The sequence below is a fragment of the Carettochelys insculpta genome, chromosome 1, assembly GCF_033958435.1.
Source record: "Carettochelys insculpta isolate YL-2023 chromosome 1, ASM3395843v1, whole genome shotgun sequence".
Classification (NCBI taxonomy): Eukaryota; Metazoa; Chordata; order Testudines; family Carettochelyidae; genus Carettochelys; species Carettochelys insculpta.
Window position 1 is genome coordinate 115,518,604 of NC_134137.1, and position 25,255 is coordinate 115,543,858.

General features: G+C 42.4%; 1 protein-coding gene across 1 annotated transcript in view; it reads right to left on the minus strand.

Annotated features, from left to right (window-relative positions):
- Positions 1 to 23,994, minus strand: part of NALF1 (NALCN channel auxiliary factor 1) — a 793,645-nt gene extending 769,651 nt beyond the window's left edge. Inside the window, exon 1 of the mRNA XM_074983195.1 lies at positions 23,206 to 23,994. Within this exon, the coding sequence (XP_074839296.1) occupies positions 23,206 to 23,994 (789 nt within the window). The remainder of the gene's footprint in view (positions 1 to 23,205) is intronic.
- Positions 23,995 to 25,255: the final 1,261 nt, after the last annotated feature.

Sequence of the window (25,255 nt, forward strand, 5' to 3'; positions counted from 1 at the left end):
AAACTCTTGCTCTGTGGAAATAGCAAAGTGGAGGAAGGAGCATGTCAAGAGAAACCTATTAGCTCCAGTGCTGCTCACCATCTCCAACAAGACAAACCAAAATGCAAAAGCTACAGGATACAACAACAGATCAGTAAGAAGAATACTGTTGTCACATAACAACAACTGGATGGAGCCAGGTGCATGACAGAAGTAGATAAAAGCAAGTTTTGGAGGGATAAGCAAAAATGTATTTGTTTAGGTTAATGAGAATGTTTTAATTATGGGTTTAGAACAGAAAGGTACAAAGAAGAGGTAACCTGATACGCTGAGTCTGTGCAGAGTTGTGGTACAGGGGATAAACAATAGGGTTGCATCTACATTAGCAAGTTCTTTCAGAAAATCAGGCCCTTTTTTGAAAGAATATGAGGAGCAGCCACATAAAAAATGAGTTATTTCAATCAAACTCAAAAAAATGTGGCTCTTTTTCCAGAAGCCCTCTTCCACTCCCGGATCAGGAAGAGTGCCTTATTTCAAAAGAAAGCATGTGTAGACACTCTGCAAGCCCTTTTTTTCAAAAGAGAAGTCCTTATGGCATCAAATTTCTCAATCCCTGGCCTGTTCTTTTAAAAGAGTGGAGGCTATGTGGACATTCTCTGTTGAAAGAATGGATTGAGCTTTCAATCTGGGTTTTTTGTGTGTGGACATGCTCTTTTGAAAGAAAATCTTTCAGAAGATCATCTTTCAAAAACTGCAGTAGTATAGATGTGGCCTAGGTGACTGACAAAAAGACGGAGTGGAGAAGACACAGGGGCCAACCAAACAGAGACCAAAAATTTGAAAATAGTAACCTTGTCCTCTGGGAAAGTAACCTGATCATTTACTTTACTCTCCTTTGTTTTTGCATGAATATGCAATTCATAAGTGAGAACAGCATTGTCTTAAAATATGTACAATAAAGGCTAAAATAAATGGTTTAAGCCTCAGCTGAAGTGGATCTCTTTTCATCCACCAATGAATGAAACACAAGTTTTAGTAATGGGAAATAGTTCTGCCTACTGCTGAAGGAGAAGAGGCAGGGTGCTCTGAAGTGTCTGTTTCCTTGTTTTTGCACATTGAGTTACATATGTCATAAGAAGTGCAAAACTAATTGCTTCACAACAGTTTCTTGTCTGTTACTTACCTAGCATTTTAGAGTTCCTAAGTCAGGGGCTCATGTTGTGCAACAGCTAAATGTCTACACTGCAATCATATATGAGATTTCCAGCTTGGGTAGATATATGTGGTCTAGCTTCAGTATAGCGAGCACACTAAAAATAGCAATAAAGATACAGCTATTCAGAGTGGGCTAGCCAACCCCACAACTCATGATACCACATCTTCACTTCCATTTTTATCATGGTAGCTACATTAAAAGTAGCATGGGTAAGTCCACCTGAGCTTCAAAACATACCTTCTGTTACAGTGGAAACATAATTGTGGCTGCTAATACAAGTTGAACCTCTCTAGTCCAGCTCTCTCTGGTCTGGCAATATCCATAAACCATCATGATTTTAGTTACCCAGATGATTGTTTATCATGGGTTTGGCCATGTGTTCCATCGTCCCATAGAGTTTGTTTACAGCCACCATCCTGGCTCTCAGTGTTCTGTGCTTGTATGTCTTGTGAAGGCCCAATAAGCAGTGAAAGTGTTGGTAATGCTGCTAGACAATATTGACCTCTGGTGGTCCAGCAAATTCTCTTGTTCAGCACCACTCAGGTCCCAAGAGTGCTGGACTAAAGAGGTTCAACCCGTGGAGATGTCTTTTTGCACCAGCAGCTGCTGCTCATGAGCCCTATGTGACAGGAGCTAAAGTGGCCCCTAAGCTCTCTTACGTCAAAGCATCTCCCATAATATCCTTTTCAGTTATGTGCACGTTACACATAAATCCTTCTCTGTTATGTACAGACACTTCACATAAATATTTTGCATCAACAGCTGCCTGTGAGCGGCACTGAGTGTGTGTGCAGTGACACAATCAGCAAAGATAGCTCATGCACAGATGCACATAAACTTTCTCTGATAACAGCAGGTTCATAAACTTTTGCTTACAATGCATAGTGGACAAAAATAATTTGAAATCCAACATTATCCTTGAATTACCATAGAGGATGCACCTCTCTACCAAATTTCGTGTATGTTATACAGTGGTTGTTTTACAGATATCTGGTAGCTATGAATGATAAGGCTACCCAGGAATAATTTCAGCCAGAGCCACATCAAGAATTACAAAGAGAAACAAAATCAAAACTCCAAAGGGGCCACAGACCAGATCTGTGAATTTTTCTCACTGAAAGGCTTTCAGAGAGATTCAAAAACTTATATTCCATTTTTAAGGTCATTTTCAAATGTTACCCTGAAGATAGGGTCCTTAGCACAGCTCCTCCATAATGCACACAAGCACAGTTACGCTAGACAGAATAACATATAACAAAAAGATAGCTACATCTATGTGGGCAGCTTCTGTCGACAGAGGTCACTGTCAACAAAGAAACCTCAGCAGTACCTCTGTCGACAGATCACATCCACACATAAAAGCATCTCGAAAGAGCAAGCCGCTCTGTTGACAGAGAGCAGCCAGACTGCCCTGCCCTCTGTTGACAGAACAGCTGACCGAAAGCTCTGCAAACAGGGGTGCCTGGGGAACTGGACGCTCTCTCTGTTGTCAGAAGTGTCTACATAGGCAGTCTGTCAACAAAAAACTGATGACAGAGGCATTATACCTGATCAGAGAAAGATACAACGCTGCCGGCTAAACAGCGAAACAAACTCTTGACAGAGCCCTTTAACCATATAGGCACTCAGCAAGTTTTGTCAACAAAAGCCCAGTTTTGTTGACAGAAGTTGCCTGTGTAGATGTGGCCAATATGTCCCAGAGCACAAATGTTTATATGTCAACTGCTACCTCTGAGTTAGCAAGAAACATTTGCCAGCAGCAAAGCATTTCACAACTATCTGGTACAAAGTTTCTTTTCCTTTCCTCCATCTCCTGCTAGAGACATGATACTGGATGGATCACTGGACTGGTCCAGTGTGCCAATTCATATATTTTTGCATATGGAAATACCTAAGTTAATACATCAGACATCTCTACTATTCAGCTTGCTGACTGAAGGAATGAGATCCCTTCAATTATCTTCTTAGCATATACCATTGCAATTATTACCTGAGAAAGATGAGGCAAATGCATTATTCATTCTCCTATATAAACTTAATGAGGCACAGGTATTTGTTCTCTAATTTTATTTATGCAAATTACATATCTGCATTTTTGTTTATACGCTGCTCCAATTTCTTTTTCCATCTGGCAGAATGATCTTGTGCCTCTGAGATCGTCACCAGCAATTGCTGTTAGCTTAGTAGCATCTGTTAGTGAGGTAAGTGCTGGTCACCTGCAGGTCTCCTCCTAATGTTACAATCAATCACACATGCTGGCATCACTTCTACAAATGATTTGTTTCTCTCTTTGTACGAAGCCAGTGGATCACTTTTCCAGACTCAGTTTGTCCCTAATTCAAATCACCAATGTGGCCAACTTAAGAAAACTTCACAGCCATTACTAAGGGCTAAAAAGATTAACCCAATAGATATTGTGGAATGTCTAAACAATTGAGAATTTTTTGTCTTACTTTCCCGGAAGAAGGGTAAAATTAACTCATTATTCTTCCAAAAGTATAGTAAATTTATTGAAGGGTATCTCTAGACGTAGTATAATTTCACTGATTATTGGTTTGAACTGTGCAACTACCAAACAGAATTTGTACAAGATCTCAATTGTCAAATGAAGCAGCATGTTAAGTTTCCATTATTAAAAAAAATAAATATTCAATATGCTACATAAATCCTTCCAAATACTGGAGCCTGCAGTAATCATATTTCAGTGTTTTAGACTATTCCCAGGTTATAAAATAGTATTTCTTTAATCCCGAAGTCCTCTGAGAAAGCAGCTTTAATATGTGACAGAACAAAACTTAATCTATAGCCATAGCTATAATATTGTCCTGTATACTGAACATTTAAGTAAAATGAAATCTTCACAGATACATAGAAAATAGAATCTTTTTTAAAAGAAAATCAATCACTTAGGTTTTCCTCAGTGTCTCTTGTTATCTGCTTCATGACCATCTAGAATCCAGATTGAACAGTGACCTATAATCCTTTCTCTTAATAGGAAGACAGGAGAATAAATAGCAAGATGGGGAAGTATTTTATGAAAGGTCAGATACCTTATATTCTTGCTTATTTATTTTCCTCAATATGAGCTTTGTTTCTGCTGTGGTTTTGATATTTTTCTGTAGTTCTAAAGATCAGAGCAGTGACTTCGTAAACTTCATTTATCTGTAGATTGAAAGCTCTTTGGTGACATGTTCAAATACTAGGAGAACATGATTGTATGTTGTGCTCTCTGCTGGTAAAATTCCGATGAGGGTACAGGCACTGCAACAGGTTTCTCAGAGCATCATAAATGCAGCAGTCCTGCTACAAGGAGGATTGGCAGCTACCAAGAAGATGTATGGTAGGACTCAACACATCTGCTGTGTTCCATATCCATACAGGCCACAGCAGGAGACTTGAAGCACAGTGAAAGAAATGCAGCCTTGGCATTGGCTTCATCCAATTGAAACTGCCGTTCACAACCCCTTCCCCAAAACAGGGGTTAAAGCAGCAATCCTAAAGAAGCTGCTGAGCTGATTGGCATATTGCATAAAGGTTGGGAGTATATTTTATTCTCTTCAACACCTGAAAAGTTCCCCACTTGAAGCCCATAGTCTTGGGATCTGAGTGGTGTGTTTATATCTCCAGGTGACTTGCAGTCAGTGTGGAGTGAAATTGTAACATTTTAACTCTCTGGTTTACATCAAGGCTTGTGGGGGGAGAAGCAAGCCTCCTGACACCTGCAAGAAATGTAGAGTGGTGGGATCTAAAAGTCTCCTAAGTTTCTGAGGTGAAGGGAAGTGGGGATCCCTCATGGTGAGGTAATAAGGAATTTCAAGAGGCAGGCAAGCCCTCTACAGACTTGAAAATTTCTAAAGAGGATACCACATCTTTCCTCCCCGATGCCTTTCCCCTCTCCAGTCCAAAGCTCCATTCTTTGCTCTGTATCATGTTTAGGATGGTATGGAAAAATTAAGAAAATTCAGACCAAAGAAATGCTTTATTGTGAAGTTCATACTCACCCTATAAGTTCAGTAATTTAAGGGTGAAAATTCTCATAAGATTTTTTTTAATTGTCAAAAAGAACCCCAGGAAGCAGGAAAATTCCAAGTTCAGTTTAAATTCAAATATCTGAAAGTATGAAAATTTATACTTAAAGTATCCAGCATAACTTAATCCCTCCAATATAAAGCTGCCCTGAGAAAATATACAAAAAATTAGCCTACCCAGGCCTAACATATAATTTCATTTTCTTTGGGTAGCTCAACAACTGGAATTCCTTTGTCTTAATCATGCTTGTTTTGCCTGTTCCAGGCTTCTTTACACCACACATACTCCACAGGAAGAAAAAAATATATCTACAACTTCCTGGCTAGGCTAATAATCTATTGATGGCAACAGTTCCTGAGCCCATGTTAATGGGCATGGATCCTTGTAGGTACTGAGGGTATGCAGCATTTTATACAATCTGGCCTTACAATTTTGTGTGTCAACCAATGATCCAAGCCTCATTACACATGTCTACAATGGAGACATGAATTGATTTAGAAACTTGTGATCTATGGTGCGTATGTTTACTACTCCATCTGCAAGCTATATAAATAGAATATCTGGGGACTTCTTAAAGTCTTTAGAAAAACGTTGCTGGTCCAAATAAAAATTCAGCATACAAAGTAGATGTAAAAGGAGTAAAGAAGGGGAATGAATTAAGGTAAGTCCTCACTTAACAGCCTCCCGCTTAGCATTGTTCCAATGTTACATCCATGCTCCATTAGAGAATACACTTGCTTAAAGTTGTGCAATGCTCCCTTGTAAGGTAATTTTTCTGTCCACTGCTTGCAAGATTCTCCAGAAGAGCAGCAACTTTATAAGTCAGCATTGCACAACTTGTAACCAATAGAGTTAGCGACCCTACTCCCCCATTAGCTTCCCTACACTCCCAACGCCTCCTGGCTGCCAGCAGATCCCATGAATCAGCACCGCCTTATTCCCTCCTCCCCCATGCCTCCTGCTTCAGCAATCAGCTGTTAGGCAGCATTCAGGAGGAGGGGAGGGAGGTAGAAGGGCAGAAGGATTGCTCTGGAGAAGAGTGGAGCAGGCATGAGAAAACACAGGCCTGGGGAAGAGAGAGGACAGGGGTTGAGCACTTCCTGGCGAAGTTAGCAGCAAGCCTGTTCTTGTGAGCAGAAGCTGTCACTGCTGCCACTACTCATGACACTTCCTAGCTTCCTTGCCTGCCTCCTCTTCTGCAGTGGGCTGTGTCTTTGTGGGGCGAGACGGGGCACTGCTCAGCTATAGTATGTACGTAAACACACCACAAAACCACCTCAGCAGTTCTCAGTTGCTCTGTGGCCCTGCTCTCATCCTTCTCCCAGCTCAGGAACAGGGCACTATTCAAAGTGCTTTTGAGGCCACCACCTGCCTGCAAGGCAGCCATGAGGGGCAAGGGGTGCACAGCAGGGGTGCTGCCTTGCTATCCTGCGGCTGAATACACTTCTCTACGTGGCATCCCATTCCCTCTTCCCCTTTGCTGGAAGGGGCTGTGAACACAGGGGGCAATAGCCCATGCAAAGCAAGTTACAGTAATGGAAAGAGCAGCTCCTTTGCCCAGCTGCATGAAGTGCTCAGCAAATACGCAGTAAGGCAGCTCTCTGGGATACTGACCTCTCTGGGCCCCCCAGTGCTAGACCAAGGACCTGGGATGGGTAAGCTTATCAGGGTGGATTCAAAGTAACACCTCGGTCCAGATGCCTTCTCCGAGCAGCTGTCCCCCATTGCCAGGGTGGTAAGGCTCATATGCCCAGGGATTGCTGGAGGCATAGTGGGGAAGGCATTTCCCCTCTCTGGGAGCTTGGCTTGGGAACAAGGCATGGCACCTGCCCCAGGGAGACCTTTCTGGGGTCATCCATTAGGCTCATCAGGGTGTAGCCTTCCCCAAGAGCTGCCTGTGGCTGCAGCAGGAGTGGGGCACTTTGATCTCTCCCATCCTCCTCCATGCCACTTCCCCAGGGGCCCCACACTCTGGGGTGTCCAGGAGCAATTATCTGGGTGTTCAGGTGCTCTAAAGCTGCCATGCACCAATTATAGAACCCATAGAACACTGGAACTGGAAGGGACCTTGAGAGGTCATCGAGTCCAGTTTCCTGCCCTGTTGTCAGTACCAAGCACTGTCTAGACCATCCCTGATAGGTATCTATCTAGCCTGCTCTTAAAAATCTCCAGGATGGAGAGTCCATAACCTCTCTAGGTAATTTATTCCAGTGTTTAACCACCCTGACAGTTATGAAGTTTTTCCTAATGTCGAACCTAAAACTCCCTTGCTGCAGTTTGAGCCCATTGCTCCTTGTCCTGTCCTCAGAGGCCAAGGAGAACAAGTTTTCTCTCCACGCCTTGTAACCCTCTTTAAGGTACTTGAAAACTGCTATCATGTCCCCACTAAGTCTTCTCTTTTCTAAACTAAACAAGCCCAGTTCTTTCAGTCTTCCCTCATAGCTGATGTTCTCTAGACCTTTAATCATTCTTGTTGATCTTCTCTGCATCTTCTCCAATTTCTCCACATCTTTCTTGAAATGTGGTGCCTGGAGCTGGACACAATACTCCAGTTGAGGCCTAATCAGCACAGAGAAGAGTGGAAGAATGACCTCTCATGTTTTGCTCACTACACTTCTGTTAATGCATCCCAGAATCACGTTTGCTTTTTCTGCAACAGCATCATATTGTTGACTCATATTTAGCTTGTGATCCACTATGAACCCTAAATCCCTCTCCACAGTACTCCTTCCTAGACGGTCGTTTCCTGTTCTATATGCATGAAGCTAATTGTTCCTTTCTAAGTGGAGTACTTTGCATTTGTCCTTATTAAACTTCATGCTGTTTGCCTCAGACCATTTCCCCAGTTTGTCCAGATCATTTTGAATTGTGACCCTATGACCAAGTTACTTGCTGGGGGAGCTCACACAACTGGATGCCCATGATCCACCTACTAATGAGCTGCATCTCTCTGCCCTGGCATGCACACAGCAGGAAGGGACACAACCCTGCACCAAACATTATTTTCCTCCTTTTATTGCTGCATTATATAATTTGTTTAAAACTGTTTAAAACTTACACTATGTATATAATGCTTTTCTCTGGGGGAAAAAATCATTGGAACCTAATTCACTCATTTACATTAATTCGTATGTGAAAACTGTATTTGTTTAACAGTGTTCTCCTTAAAGATGCTATTTTCAGGAACATAATAACAAAGTTAAGTGAAGAGTTACTGTAGTCAGGGGACAGAGATAAGCTTGTTTTGAGTCATTCACTGAAAATTGTTATACTTGCAAAGTTTGAAGTTTATTGTAAACATCTTCTTTGAATTTTTCCTGGCTTTCTCCCCATTGATTTTGCTAATTTAATTTTTCTTACACAGATTTTACCTTTAAGTTACTGACATATGCTGCATGTTAACTCTCTCACAACTCATTTATTTATCTTTGAATCCATGTTTACAATGTGCCCTTGTTTTCACTAGCTCCCTTTAAACTAGCCAATAAGAATGTCTGTCACCAAGGATTGATTCTGTTTTTAAAAATGGCGTATCATAACTGTCTGAAAAAAAAAGAAAAACAGTCTGGCTACCCACCAGTGGGTAACCCTGACAAAATATGCGCTCCCAGCAGGCTCATGGTTCCCCACACTTGATCTAGAAGTTGACAAAGTTACAGTAAATAGTAATTAGTCCAACCTAAACCTCCCTTACCCATTGCTCCTTGTCCTAACCTCAGAGGCCAAGGAGAACAATTTTTCTCCCTCCTCCTTGTAACCCTCTTTAAGGTACTTGAAAACCGCTATCATGTCCCCCCTAAGTCCTTATAACATCAGCCCTTATAACACTAGCGAATGACCTATAATGTTGTTTGGATGAGGTAAATTAATTCTGCTGAGCTGTCCCTCAGGAATTTTTCCCTTCATAGATTTAACAAATTAGGTGCATGGTATTTTGCCATGGTATGTCTGAAAAATCAATAGAATTGGAGAATGGGATGAAGACAAAACACAGGAACAAAGACAGAAACAGCACTAGTCTGACATCAACAGCAAATTAATGTAATCAGTCAAGTACAAGAAACTGGGAATTTAAAACTTCATTTTCCATCTCCTCTTTTATAGTGAGGTTCACCAAGTAAATTCAGTAATCCGAATAAAATTTATCTTCTGCATTTCACAGTTCGGAGTTTTAATCCATATGGGCCTAATTTGGTTCTCTCAACTCTTGTATTCTGGAACAATGCCATTGATTGAAATGGACTCACTCATGATTTATCTTAAAGGAGAATCAGATCCTGTATATTTGGGTGAAAAAAAAACAATTAAAATTCCTGTTTGTCATAGACAGATTTGTATGCAGTACACTCACCCAGTAAGGTGACCGTATCTCAGAGATATGGGGGGAGGGGTGGCTCCTTCCAGCTCCACCAAGCCACAGGGAGCTGGGAAGGAGGTGGCAGCTGCTGGTGCTCCCTAGAAGCCCCAGGAAAGTGGCAGCAGCCAGCCCTCCCCCAGAGCCCCAGGGAAGCCACAGCCACCAGAGCTCCCTGGGAGCCGTGGGGAAGCCACAGCTGCTGCCAGCCTTCCCAGGAGCCCCCAGTGCGCCCCAGGAACCCAGGGAAGTGGCAACCATCAGCCCTGCCCTGGAACCCCAGGGAAGCCACAGATGCCAGCACTCCCCTAGCTCTGGGGAAGCAGCAGGGACACCTCAGCCACCCACAATCCCCCTGCTTCCCTGAGGCACAGGGAAGTGATTCCCACCAGCAGCTGCACCTGGGCAGCTGCTGGTGGAAAAGGCCAATGGGGGGACATCCCAAATATGGCACAATGAGTCCCATTTAAAAAAATAAGTATGGATGTCTTTTCGGCACCCCAAATACGGGACCATCCCACCTAATACAGGATGGATGGTCACCCTACTCATTCAGTCACATTAATAGGATTGAGAGAATAGTTTGGCCCAATATTTTAAAATGTATTTATTCATAGTCAAGAAAACTTTCATTCTGGATCAGAGATTGGCCACTTCTGTTCTTTTACAGCTTGAAGGTGTAGTAGTCTGAATGTACAACAAAGCTTCTCCAGATGGCAATAGTAAAACACCTGGGAGTTCACTGGTAGGCCTTGTGCTCATGAGATATAGAGAGAGATCTTATTGCCCTCACAGGTCAAGTTTCCCACTTTTAGTACCCCCTGTCCTCTTTACAGAGGTGCAGGCAGTGGGACTCAGAAAAGCAAACTAAGTCCTAGGGACACACTGAGGAAAATATACCCTGAGCTATTGATTTTGTGGTAGGAACCCTTACAGCCCCTACACTGGAACACTTAAAAGTTCTGATAGTTGAGAGTATGGATGATGGGCAGGATGGATGATGAGCAGGTGGCCCTCTTCCCAGTGTTAGCTGTCTTAAAGTTGCTGTGTGTAGCTCAAAATCCATTCTGTTGTTTTTCCTCATTTAGTGGCATGTCTACACGAAGCAAGAAAAAAATAGGCCTTTTTGCTCTTTTGTAAATGTTTGACCAGCCATATCCAAAGATGAGATAGTTGCTGTATTTTTGATATTGTCTCCAGTAAAGAAATGAAACATAACTTCTTATGAAACCAAATGTACTGGATGAACTCAATCCTTTGTTTTAATAGCAAAATGCACAGGGAGATGGTTATGATTTGTTTTTATTTTCCAACCACTAATACAGAGATGACTGTACAAAAAAGCAGTTCTGCAGCACTTTAAAGACTTTATTAGGTAATGAGCTTTCATGGGACAGACCCACTTCTTCAGATCTGGAGAATCTTAATAACTGAGATGAAGAGAATTTAAACAAAAGATAAGGAAAAATTAAATAAAAACTGACAAATCAGCAAGATAGGACAGAAGGACGGGCAGGGAAAGGGTGAAGAAAAAAATTTCTGTGAGCGTCTTAAGTTAAGCGGTCTGCCTGGGGTTGCTGCAAATATCAAAGGAGGGGAAATTGTCCTTGTAATGTGTACAGTAATTGATAAAGGTGTTAAGTAACAAATTTGAGAATAAATTCCAATTCAGATGTATCCCTTTGTCATCTGGTGTTAAAGTCTCTTTGTTTTAGAATGCACGCCTCTATGTCTTGGATACTATGACCTGCTGAATTGAAATGCTCACTTAGTGGTTTATGTGTATTCAGATTCCTGAGGTCAAATGTGTCCATTCATTCTTTGGTGAAGTGATTGTCCAGTTTGTCCCATACACGTGGCAGAGGGGATTTGCTGGCACATGATGGTGTATACCACATTGGTGGAAGTACAGGAATATGAGCCCCTGATCATGTAACTGATGTTGTTAGATGGTGTTTCCAGTGTAAATATGTGGACAAAGTTGGCAACAGGGTTTGTTGCAAGGAAAGGTTACAGGATTAGTATTTCTGTGGTGCGGCATTTGGTTGCTAGTGAGAATTTTCCTGAGATTAGGTGGTTGTCTGTAGGAAAGAACAGGTCTGCCAGCCAGGGCCTGAAAGAGTGCAGCATCATGTTCCAGTATAAGCACTAAATTGTTGATAATGTGCTGGAGGGATTTGATCTTGGGGCTATAAGTGATGATGAGCAGTGTTTTGTTATTATCCTCCTTGGGCCTGTCTAGAAGTAGTTGGTTTCTGGGTATTTGTCTGTCCCTGTCAATCTGCTTCTTTACTTCTCCCAGTCAGAAGACAGTGTTAACTTTTCATCATGGACATTAAGCCAAACCAGCATTCTAACCAATATCAAAGACAGTGAGAATAAATTGATAAATGTCTGTTGATTAATTGCAATACTACAGATAATATCATAAAAATAAAATGAGTGTAAAGTAAACAAAATAACAATTAGAATATTTTGATATGATACTAAAATCATTAGATAGCTCGACATAAGTTTGAAGTACATTATGTAAAAGATCTCACTTAGATAAAAGCATGAAACATGAAAGCTGATAATATGACCCTCTCTAAATAGTCTCAGAATTATGAATCTCTCCTATAGCAAGGGTGGGGAATCCCCAGCCTACAGGTGGTTTGTCAGGGTTAGCCACTGATGGGCCGTCAGACAGACAGACAGATAGCCTGTTTACCTGAGGAAGTGGGCCATGCCATCTATTCCCATAGCTCCCACTGGTGTGGAACAGCAAACTGTGGCCACTGGGAGCTGCGAGTGGCCTTGTCTGTAAGAGGCTCAATTAAAGAAACCATCTGGTGGCCCACCAGCAGCTAACACAGATGAACAGCATGCAGTCCATGGGCAAAGGTTCACCACCCCTGCAATAAATCCTGCTTTACTTCACTGGAAATTCTTCATGAGAACAAGCTTTGGAAGCAAACTCACAACTTTTATAGTATGAGCTATGGACTGATCATGGCCATAGGCTCAGTCCTACTTCCTTGGAAGTCAGCAGCGACTCTCAGCTCACATAAGTTTGGATGTTAGTGTTCCATTTTTTTAACACAAAAAGGGCCAAAATCTGCAGCAAAATGGGGTATACAAAGAATACGGTCTTGCACACTCAGGCTGCGTCTAGATTGCCAAGAACTGTCAACAAAGCCTCCCAGGAAAGGCGTTCCTGACATTTGGCCCATCTACATGGGGCCAACTGTCAAGAAAACCCCCTCTTCTGAGACACCCCTTCTTCATCATTCCACGAGGAATAGAGGGTTGTCTGCAGAATGCTCTTGATGAGGCAGACTTCTGCCTCAGACCATAACAGACTCTCGACAGACAATTTGACAAAAGAAAGTTACTCTGTATTCAGAAGGGTCATTTCCTTTAAAAATCACCAACGGTTTTAGTCTATATCAAGTAATATTTTTCTGCACATTTCCAACTCTAATGCAAAAAGCTGTTTAAATTACAGTATCTCAAAAAGCGATTTGCACAATTTGTGTGATCCTTTTTCTTCTGTCATGAACATAGTAGAACTATTTTATTTATATATTGTAGAGAATTCTAGTCCTATGTTGAGTTCTTCTACACCAAGTTTTAGACTGGATTGATTTCATTTTTCAGCTCAGTTATAAATCTCTCAATATAGATGCACTCTAACTGCAAGTGTGACTAAAAAGTGGTGTTCCTATTCACCACACATTTCTGTATAGGAACCTATTCTGAAAAAACATTGTATATGATAAAAATGTTATGGATACTCAAGTGTGATTTCCATTCACTTTTTGTTGAGTAAATCTTCAGGATTCCTGCACAGGCAGTATCTATTCTACAATAATACTGTGTGAATAAAAGCTGGAATGAGACATTTAAAATGATCCCCCATCCATTTAATTTACTTTATTGTTTTAATGCTGCTACAACAGACCTATACTTTAAAGCAAAACCTAGTAAATTTTGCTCATTTCTAATCCATCACTTGTATAAATATATTGATGTGCCCCAAAAGGGTTCTCACCTAATAAAGATAATTTGTAATAACACATTTAGAAACATTGGTTGTTTTGTGTTTTGAACTCAATTACTGTAGCACGTTAATCTGAGATATAATATAATTAACTTTTCTAATTTATGTTAATACACATTAGAGTTGTTCAAAATCTTTATTATATAATAAACTCTTGCATCAAAATTATATCCCTAAATGGATGCATAATGATACAGATATAATGTTGATGAAAAGGGCTAATGTCTTCTGGGAGTGTAACTCTTGACAAATGAAAAGCATGTTAACCAACATAGAAAAATGTTCAGAAATGTATGATAAATTTTACAACACTTCCAGTTTTTTTTCCTAAAAACGATTGATGAAGTGAGAAATACTATGAGTTACTTCTCACAGGCTTTTTTTTTTTTTTTTTTGCTTTAATGAGAAATTTACTTATGGTTTTCATTGCTAATACAATGAACATGTTATGAAAGAACTAGCCACAGTGACAATACAGGTTGAGCCTTTCTCATCCTGTACCTTCAGAAGCTGACTCAGGCCAAAAGAGAGAGTTTGCTGAACCATGGATGGTCAATATTATCTAGCAGCATTACCAACACTTCCACTGCTTCCTGGGCTTTTAGAAGACATTTAGGGGTAATTACAGCTAAATAGCAGCACAGAACACTGAGAGCCAGGACTGGTGACTGTAAACAAACTTTATGGGATTGCGGGAAACGTGGTCACACCCACAATAAGTGGTCATCCAGCTAACTCAAATCATGTTGGATTATGGCTGTTGTCAGACAAGAGAGTTCCAGGTTAGAGAGGTTCAACCTGTACTCCACAAAGACGAAGTATCTTGACATGCTCTGAATTCCATCTGTATGTTGTCACCTTGTCACCTTGATGAATCAGTCCACCAGCTGTGATAGAGGGAGTACCAATTGCAACACATTCTTTGTGTTGTTCAGCCACCTGCCGGCTAGGCTGTCAGTGGCTTCCGCATGTTTGTACTTGGGCAAATAAAGTCAAACTATGATCCACTGCACTGAAGTAAGGAACATCCAGATAAAAGACACATTCAGGACTCATTCAAGATATTTTTACAACTACCAAAATTACATTCTTTCCCAGGGAAAATGCTTCTGATTTGCCTGAAGATTACAGAACATCTGGTATTCAAGCAATGCTAAAACAAGACATTTTAGCATTGGTGCTTCTTTAAATTTTACAGTCGATACATATGAAAACATTCACAATATCCATTGCATAATTGCCTTTGTAAAAATGTGAGATTTCAGGGATGGGTTTTTTGAAAGCCCTCTGCTTTGCCCTAGCTATGATCCCACTAATGACAATGTTAAAATCTCTCAGTGACTTCAAAAAGTCACTTTTCAAAATCTCACCCCATACATACTGTCTATTAATAATTTCAGTTCAGATCATCCTATCTTCTGGGTCTTACCACCACAGGGAAGAAATTCTCAGGAGGCTTATGTCTCAATTATTTTCTGCATCATCCTATCAGGGACTGGGGAATATTTCCTCTCCTTCTCTCTTCCCTTCTCCCCATCCTGTGGCTTTCTGAAGCAGACAGCTTCTTGAAGGTCCTTGACGATCTATGACATCCATGTTAAGTTCCTGATCTGTCTCACTGGCACCTGCTTACTGCAAGCTCAGACAATGTATTCTCAAGGACCCAAGATACAAGTTTCTCCCAGGCTTCAACTGTCCCTGAAACATCTGCAGATATAGCTTAGCACAAATTATATTACTAATAATGCATTATCTTTACTAAAACACAATGCACATCCTCCACACACAGCTTCACACATATGCACAGAAAGAGAGAGAGAGAGAGAGAGCCTGCTGACATCTTCTCAATCTTCACTTTTACCACCAGACCAGACACACATAAAGAGCTGTGCAGGATCTGGAAAGAGCAATGATGTTACAGATCCAGCTGAGCCCCAGATTTGGGTATGAACTGTGGAACATCATTAGGGAGAGCCCAGTCAAGTGCATATCTCATGGGAATGATCCAGGCTTTACATAAATCATGTGCTGCAGAATTCCAGAAAGCAAGCTGAGTGCTACCAGTGCAATTCCGTTCTCCTTACCAGGTTTGCAGCAGCCAACATGACCCTGTAACTAGAATTTAGTAAGCTGAAGCTAACTTACTTTCCTAGCTATGACAGCTTTACAGTTGTAACAAGACTAAAATGTAGCGAAACCTGTGTTATTCACTAAAACAAGAAGTTCTGCTTCTGAATACACACAGAGAGCAAACCTGTGCATACTGAGAAAAGAGGGCTGGAGGGAACTGAAGATGGGCTAGGAGATCCCTCGGGCGTGGCTGGAGGGAAGAAAAAGTTGAAAACAGTCGGAAACCTATCCACCTCCATCCACAACACACACACATACCCCAGAAAATCTTGTAAAATGTGTGTTGGGCGAACAATCAAACCACCATTTTTCCCACCCTGCTCCCACGAGGTTTGCTTTTCTGAGAGTCAGACACTAATATTATTGGAAGAGCCCTCAAAAAATGCTAGACCACAGAGCTAAAAAAAATTAATATTAGGGAAGCTCTTCTCCACCCTCATCCAATTTAACACCGATATAGTCACATAAGCTAATATAGTTTTCCCTTCACACCTCAGAAACACAGAATACTCTCCTCACACATTCAACCAAGAGACCACAGGCAGGTCCCATGAACCTGGTCATATCACATGCCGGTCCAGGACAGTCTCAAGTACCAGAATGCACAAACAAAGCTGTTCAATCTGCATTAGAATTAACATATCCACAGAACATCCCACAAACCTAATTTTAATACTGTCACTTTTGTTTTCCAAGGAGTATTCGTGATGCTAAAGAATACCATCTATGCCTTGTCATTACCGTTTCAGGCAATCCTTACCCAGGCCAACCTGGAGCAAAACATGCACCAAACTGTGTTGCAGGCATTGTAAATGGCAAAACTGTGTTTAGCTTCCTGATGACTTTTGCCAAGTAGGAAATAGAGATGAAGGAGACTGCCTTCTGCACTGTCCACAAACTGTACAAGGAACATCTTTGCTGGTTCCAAATGAACCAGTGTGTATGAGTGGCATGAGGGCAAAGCCATGAGATGTACCCCTGTGTATGCCTATGCTGTATTTTTAATGCTGTGGCAAAAAGCTTCAGAGCGTGGGCTTTAGACGTGGGCTCATGCTGTAGTGCTAAGAACAGCTGTCTAAACATTTGGGCCCAGTCTGGAGCCCAGGCTCTGAACCTTGGAGATACATGTGAACAGTTACACTGCTGGTCTTAGTACCATAGCATGAGCCCCTGTGTGCCCAAGTCCACGGACTCAGGTTCTGAGACTCATTGCCACAGGTTTCCAAACACAGCATAGACACACGCTATATGGCTCTAACATCCCCACACGTGCAATGGCAGCTGCCACTAATCATGTCTTTAAACTAGAGTTGTGGCCTCTGGAAATGTGATCTTTAAGGGACTACTCATATAGAGCATTCTGGCCCTGAAACAACAAAGCACTTGAGTAAATACTTCATACACATGAATAGTCGTATTGACTTGATTGGCACTACTTATGTTGTTAAGATTGGGCATGTACTTAAATAGTTGGCTGAATCAAGACATTAGGGATCTGATCAAAACTCACTGATGTAAATGGAAGTGTGGCCACTGACTTAACTGGAAGCAGGATGACGCCCTTAACTGCAATAAGGCTATAATGCATTATAATAGAGGTACTGACTTCTGCCACATCTAAAATGAAAAAAACTACAAAAATTATTATTTGGTTTAATTCCTTACACTCATCTCAACAATCAAATATGCACAAACATCAGTTTGTTTAGTTAATCAAATCACATGATGTATTTTGAAGTGTACTGCCTGAAAACAATTTTACTTCAGAACAAAATTATCATAATTTCTTGCAGTTAATCATCTTTAAGGAAGTTTTTAAAATAAACATTGTATTTTAGAATTTTTTTAAAATATCAACTTTATAATACAATTTTATCTATGCCATTTATATAGCCACTGTCCAATAGTGTCAAATCATAAGACTTCCCCGTTAGTGATTATTTTTAAGAACTACTCCCAACATATTAAATTTTAAATATTGGTGTGTGACTGAAACTCATAAGTGGCTTTGTGTCAGATTCCGACCTATTTGACCTTTGCTGTAGAAAGGCTCTTATCACCTGAAATTTGATCTCAAACTTCTCATTTGTTCCTCTCTGACTGCTTAACTAAGAGCTTAAACCAAAATCTAATTACAATGGATCTTCTGTTTAGGAAAGAAGTCAAAGTTCATGCAAACAATGATATTTCCAATTAAATGAAAAATAATTTATTTTAATTATATTAAATCGTCCTAGCATAACCTGTTAATAAGAGCTGAATACAGTAATCCAATAAAAAACAGGTGTAGAAGCATATTCACCAATCAACTGAATACTTATGATAATAATACACACAAACGTGTATTTTGTTAACTAAGTAGCATTACATGTGAACTATTTTTACAAATTTTCTATCAGCATGGTCTTAAAATTGCAAATCTGAATTGATTAAATATTGTTCAATTTTTACTGTGTGTTTGTTTTATCTGTCATTCTATGTTATATCTAGGATTTGATCCAAAGCTAACGGAGGTACTCCCGTTTATCTCATTAGGCTTTGGATAAGGCCCAGGCTGAAGAAACATACTGCAGTTACCATGCCAATTACCTTGAACCAGTTTCAGGGGGGATCTTAGCAATGAAAGACTGTAATACATAAAATAATTTTAGAGCCATGGCCCCACTCCTGGAGCCCTTGCTCAGTCATAGCAGTGATCTTAGTGCAGATTTTCCAGCAAGAACTGACCCATTTTTAACAGAGAAATTACAAATATTGGCATATCTTCTACCTTTCCTGTTCTGTTGTCCTAGCATTAAAAGAAAATAACTAGATGTTATTATGGTAATCCATGAAAATACATGAATAACAAAGTACAGTATTAAGCTAGTATTGTTTAAGGCAATAAGTTCTTATTTCAAACACTTCTGCTTCTTATAGTGAAATAAATGCCTCTGTGATGATGATTCTTTTGTTCAGAAACTACAAGTATTAATAAATGTGTCTGTGAAGAATATTCTTAAGCTCCAGTACTCTGTCTCCAAAACTAGCATTCAAGAAAACCTCTACATTTGCATGGCCTACTTAGTGCTTTGACCCAGTTCAGACTCAGAAGCAGCCAGAATTTTCCTCTATTCCAGAAAAGCAATAGGCTTCTGACTTAATAAGAACTTGAGTATTTCCCCTGACAGAAAGTCGACAACTCATTATTAAGAACTGTGCCTTCTAACTTTAACCCAATGCCATTTGTATTTGCATTAGTAATTCTTGATTAGCAAGAGTACATGGATCTTATCAATCACGTTTACTGTAATTTCACCAAATATAAACATTACTTCAAACTGTTTCTTAATTTTGTTTAAAAATCAAAGTTTAAAATAGATAATGGATTGGATTCTCTACTGTTGTAACTCAGCATAACTCCATAGAGTTACAATTATTTTCATCAGCTATTTAAATGCATTAAAATAAATGCTTTTCTTTGTTGTACTTCTTGTTTTATACAACTCTGATATGTGTGATTATCAAAGCAAACAAAAAACATACTCAAGGATGCCAGACTTTTGCAACAGGTGGTCAATATTTTGTGAAACCAGAGTACAATTACAGCAAGATAACAATAACTAGTGCCTGTCAAACAGAAACCAGTCCACAGGGAAGCAAAATCTAAATCTCAACTAGTATATATGGTATATGAAATGTATGTGACGCTGTCAAGCATAAGCATCTGAACCTTGAGAATTTCAAGCAACTGTTCTAATCTGCATCACATGTAAATGCACAGATATGTGTAACATATAAAGCTAAGCTCTACCGATGTTACAGGAAGCAATTTCTTTCTATTTAATATACTTCTATTTTGAAGATTTAAGAGTGTCACAGAATATCTAAAAGTGCATTTATACTAGCCCAAATGCTTTCTGACTATAAAGGTATTGCCACAATACAAAATATGACTAAAACAAACCCCAGAAACTACTAGATCTGCAATGAACCTTAGAATATTTAGAGAAGACGAATAACTTAAAAAAATACATTTACGTAAAAGAAGATGAAAATACGAAGTCAGTGTTTCAGAATGGTGCAGTTAAAAAATTCTGCAAAAGTTGCAGAAAGTTGTTATTTATCTTATAATTACTAAAAAGTGCAGTAATTTGCATAAGAGAAAAAGTAATGTCATAATTGCCACTTTTTAACTCATGAAGCATTTCTTGAGTTTAGTGGGGTAAAGAAGTGTAGAGGGTCCAGAGAAATACAAATATTGCATTATGTGTTATTCAATATAACTTTTATTGATTTTGCAATCACCTAGAAATTTTAACTGAATAAAATAGTTTCTTCCCCTCCATAACGTAGATATTCTCAAAAAATACTAAACCTTTCTTAAATACAAATTTACCTCTCTTTTCCATTTTTCTTACTGCACATCTGACCTGTATTTTTGTTTGACTACTGAATACATTAATTATGTCTCATATTAACTTTTAATATACAGTAAAAAGCAGCACACCATAATTAGCCAATCAAATGAGGTATAACAACATCTGTATATAATTAGATATCCAATTTCTGTTTCCTCATCAGATGTTATATGTTGGTCCTTCACCATAACTCTTAAATCTCATCTAGACATTCAGTTTTCGTAGACTGGCAAAGCTGTTTCTTATTTTAGTTTAAGAAATAAAATATTTATAGAAACAAAACACAAGAGTAGCATGGAGTTTTCAAATTATTCTGCTTTTAAAGAGCTCTTTTTCCTGAGATAAGCACTTAAAAAACTATCAGCAAGAAACTAAGGCATCATAGTAGCATGTACATGCAACTGACTAGCCAATACACAAACTCACATTACTTCATTACATTACAGTGCTAGCCTGCTTAAGACTGCTAAATGACTGGATTTTGCATAATGATACACAAGATTTGAAAATGTCTTAAAGATATGAGCACATAAATTCAGGGACACAACATGCACAATAGTTATATACCCCCAGTGTGTTCCAAATATGTGGACAGTAAGCATTGTGCTTTGTCTTTCAGCACCTTGGATAGCAACTCTTAGAAAACAGCCAGTCTTACAGGAGCATCTGATCGTTAATTATCATACAGCAAAAAAGTAATTGACCAGATCACCTCTTTGTGGTATGTTCCAAAAATAACAATACTACTACCATAGTTGTTGTTGTCTTCACTTTACTACACAGGACAAATTCTCAATGCACAGGTGACTACCACTGGCTGGCACATCTGGTGCATGCAACCCCAACTCAGGAACTATTAAATAATTTGCTCTGTATTTCTTTTTGCCCCAATTTTGTTGCTGAAAAGGCACAAGTAGGGATATTTTCTATATTTACTAATTTTTTGCTTATATCTTTTCAGAAGACTCATTAGAAACATTTATGCACATCAACCCCCTCTGGGAAAAAGAGAAATGCTATATACAGTGTTGTACAATTCATATTTTCTGTCATTTCCCTTTTCCCCCACGACATGGCAACGCAACTGTTAATGTGGTGGGTGTAAAAGTCCAGTCAAACCAGCCTGTGATTTAAAACATCGTATTAAGAATGTAAATATTGATCCTTGGGCAGCACAAGGCAGCAGATCAATTTCCAGGTTAAGGAGTTACTGAAACGGCAATGATGCCCTCACACTTTTGTCCCTTAGCAAGAAAACTTTTGAACAGAAATTTCTATTGCTTCCAAATAAATCAATAGCGAGATAAAAGATATTTACACTGTATTCTAAGTGTATGCTGCATGTGGGGTGTGTTTACATACACAGAGACAGTTAAATGATCCAGGAAATGCTGGACCAACATTGCTTTGTGAGTTGATTTTATTCCTATTAAGCTAATGAGAAAAACTCTACTGACATTTCTCTTGCTGATAACATCAGGTTTTATTTAGGCAATGAGATAACTTATTGGACTTTTGGACATACATCTGATTGTCCTTTGGGGCAGTATACATAAGCCTTACTTATTAGTACTGCCCCTATTCAACGCAATGGGATTCTTAAGGCATATACCGTAATCAACAAAAAGGCCTTGGGGAAGTTAAAAAGCACTAGCGGCTGTGGGATCACATTCTCTTGATAAACATGATCACCAGAAAAGCCCTCCGTTCAGATAAGCAATTTGTATGCGCTGCTGTACTCAGCTGATTTCAAAGCAGGGTTTGGTTTGGCTTTGTCTAGGTGCCTATGTGGTTCACAATCACGGAAAGTCACACAAGCCGCTTCAGAGCAGAAACCACGTCTCTGGTTTAGAGGTTCGAGAATATTTTACAACCAGACTTTGTATTTTAAAGCACCAAGTACGGCCCCGTTCCCTGAGCTTTCCCGCGTTGGGAGTTAGGCCAACTGGGCTTGTGCAAGGTGGAGAGAAGGCGACAGCTACCGAAGAGCATCGTGGGACATACTTTTCTTAGGAGAAAAAATAATCTGCCTGCGGATCGCTCTGAATGAGCATGGGGGATGCACAGAGAATAACGATGAGCTTTATTGAAATTCTGTCATCACTACTTCCCCAGTAAAGGTCCCTGCAGTGTGTGTTTACAGCCACTCTAGTCCTGGAGCTCTTACCCACGCTACTGAGTGTGCAGAGCCGACTACTTCCACAAGCACATACACCTGAAACGTCCTCTTTTTTACACAGGATCGCACCTCCATAATATCTACTCCTACATTCGCCCAGTTCTTGACTCCTCCTGAATCCCAACCTGGTTGCACGTTAAAGAGAACAACAAATCTGGATTCACACTGACATGTCAAACCACTGAAAGGCAACGCGTGTCCTTCAGAGATTCTGGAGAGCTTCTGGCTTTTGGCAGCTCTAAGACCAGACGACTTGCAAGACAACTAACACGGGTCAGAAGTCATCCACTGAGCCTTGAGGACGGCTCACTGACAGTCAACACAAAAGCCCAAGACAGCCAGCAACTTGTCCTTAAAGTTAAGGCAGAGTCACGTCGCACAGACCCATGGCTTATACGGCAATCAGAGCTTCCCCGTGCGCACCAAAACCAACGCTTCTTGGCCACCGAGCGCCTCCAGGAACGCCAAGCAACCACGCCGCTGGTCCCGCGGAACAACCAACTTCCCACGTCCACTCCAGACCGCCAGCCACCAGGGACAGCACACTGCCGTATCAGGGGCCGCTCATTGGCATGCAGCCCCTACCCCTGCCTGTCTGCCAAGCCGCATTGGAAGCCCCGCAGAAGCAGGCAGCCGAGTGAGAGCCAATCGCATATGCATGGGTAGGGGGATTCCAGCTCTGCACTCCCAGAGGACCAAGGATCACGCTCCTGCTCCTTGCAAGCAATGCGTAAATCAGCTTCCATGACCAGAGTCAATTCCTCCTCTCTACCAACCAAAGCCGCCGACCCCCGACCTAACAGCTCCGCAGCACAAGGGACAGCCACCAGCCGGCCCACCGAGGCGAGAGAGCACAGAACACAGCAGGGCTCCTACCTTACAATCCTCAGGGCACGAGTTCACTGAGTACTCATCCGATTGCAAATATTTCTGGAGCATAACCTCAAACTCTTCGTATTTCTCCTGAGCGTGCTGGTCGTAGCGCTGGTAAGCCTGGACGCACTGGCTGCAGGAGCCTTCCCCCTCCAGCACCACCGCCAGACTGCAGTTCAAAGTGTCCGGATTGGCCAACCCGGCGAACAACTCCCAAAGGGTGTAGGAATTACAAAAGGAAAGGTAAAAATCCGTCAAGTTCCAGCCCGGAGTCGGAGGCTGCCCTGTCACCGGCTGCTCCCGGCTCCATCGCCTCCGGCACAGAGAGTCCGCATCCTGCACGCTGAAACACTGGCCCGACGCGGAGCTCTGCGGGTAACACGCCTCCAGGCGCCCGGAAGGTTTGGTAGAGTTCCCTAGAAAAATAGCCTGGTTGTTGTTGTTGTGGTTGTGGTTTTTGCTGCCGCCGCCGCCGCCGCTGGGGGAGGGAGGCAAGGTGGGGAATGAGGAGGCCGCCTGTGCTGCAGGCGAGGGCTCCCCCATGCTAGAGAGTAGCTCCCGCTCCGGCTGCTGCCGCCGCTCCTTGTCTCTGGTCCTGGTGAGTTTGGCTTCGGCACAGAACCACAAGTGATCAGAGAGCAGGACTGTGAAAAACAAGAGCGAGGCCAGGGACAGTCGCCATTTCTGAGCCCTCTCTGAATCAGCGAAGGGTTTCTCGTTCTCCCGGGGTGCAAAGCAGATTTTTAGGCCCTCATCGTACTGCCGGCTGCACATCCAAGCACCCCTGGTCATATTTTGGGAACGCGCAGCCCTGGCCGACTCCACCGTGAGGGCTCCTTTGCCAGTGTCACCACAACATGCATTGACTTAAAGGATGTGGGGGGGGGGTCTTGCCTTCCTCTCTCTCCCCCGCTCCACTCTCCCTCCTTTTTCTTCCTCTTCTTTCTTCTTCTTCTTCTTCCTCTTCTTTTTCTTCTTCGTCCTCTCCCTATGGAAATGGTGTCGGGTCCGGCAGGTGGATCCGGCTGGGGCTCACCACACTAATCAGCCAGATCCATCCCACCCAGAGTCCGGTGGAGCGGAGGAGAGGAACAATGCCGAGAGAGGAGGAGGAGGTGGTGGTGGTGGTGGTGGCGGCTAGTGGTGGTAGTGGTAGTGGTGGGGTTGGCTGGCTGCTTCTTTCCCTCCCCTCCTCTCACCCAGGCATGGTCAGATAGCAGCTCTCCATCGCTCTCCCGAGCCGAGCGGGCTGCCCCCTGCCAGCCGCATGCCGCTTCCCCCGGCTGCCGACGGACGGCTGGAGGAGAGCAGCTCCCCCGCCGGCCTGCCCGCGGCTTTCCCCCCCCCCCCCCCGCCCCGCCCGCTCCCCACTGCTGCTGGGGCTGCTTCGCCTCCTTGCGAGCCCACAGCCCCGGCGCCGATGCGCGCAGCCCGCCCGCCCGCCGGCGGCGCCTTCCCCGCTCCCCTGGTTCTAGCCGGAGCGGCGCTGCTGCAGGGCTCCCGGAGCGCGCCTGAGGAGGAGGAGGAGGCGGTGGCAGAGGAGGCGGCGGCTGCTGCTGCTGAAGCTGCTGCCGCGGCGGCGGGTGACGGGGAGCTGCGGCTCGCGCGGGGCGGGCTCGCCTGGGTTTCGCCTCCCGAGGGCCACAGGCATCTTCGGGCCCCGGGCTAAGTTGCCGCCATCTTCGTCCTGGAGAAGCACTTTTTTGGGGGGAGCGCTAGCTCGTGCGTCATCTCCTCCCGCGCCGAGCTGGCTAGAGCCTGGCGCATTGGCAGCCGCTTGCCCGCCTCCTGCCCGAGGAGGTGGGGACAGGCGCCGCGGAGCACATGGCCCCTCCAGAGGGCTGCCGGCGCGCGCCGCCTCAGCTCTGGGCCACTGCCTGCTCCCGTCGGGGGCCCCCGCGTCCCTTTAGCCCTGGCCCCGCAGTACCCCCTCCCTCCCAGCAGGGTGCGCGGGCAGCTCGGCTAGCCACGGGCTTGGGCAGGGGCAATGGGCAGCTGTGGGACCCCGGCCAGGGTTTTTTTGAGGGGGTGGCCCCCATTACCCAATCTTCCA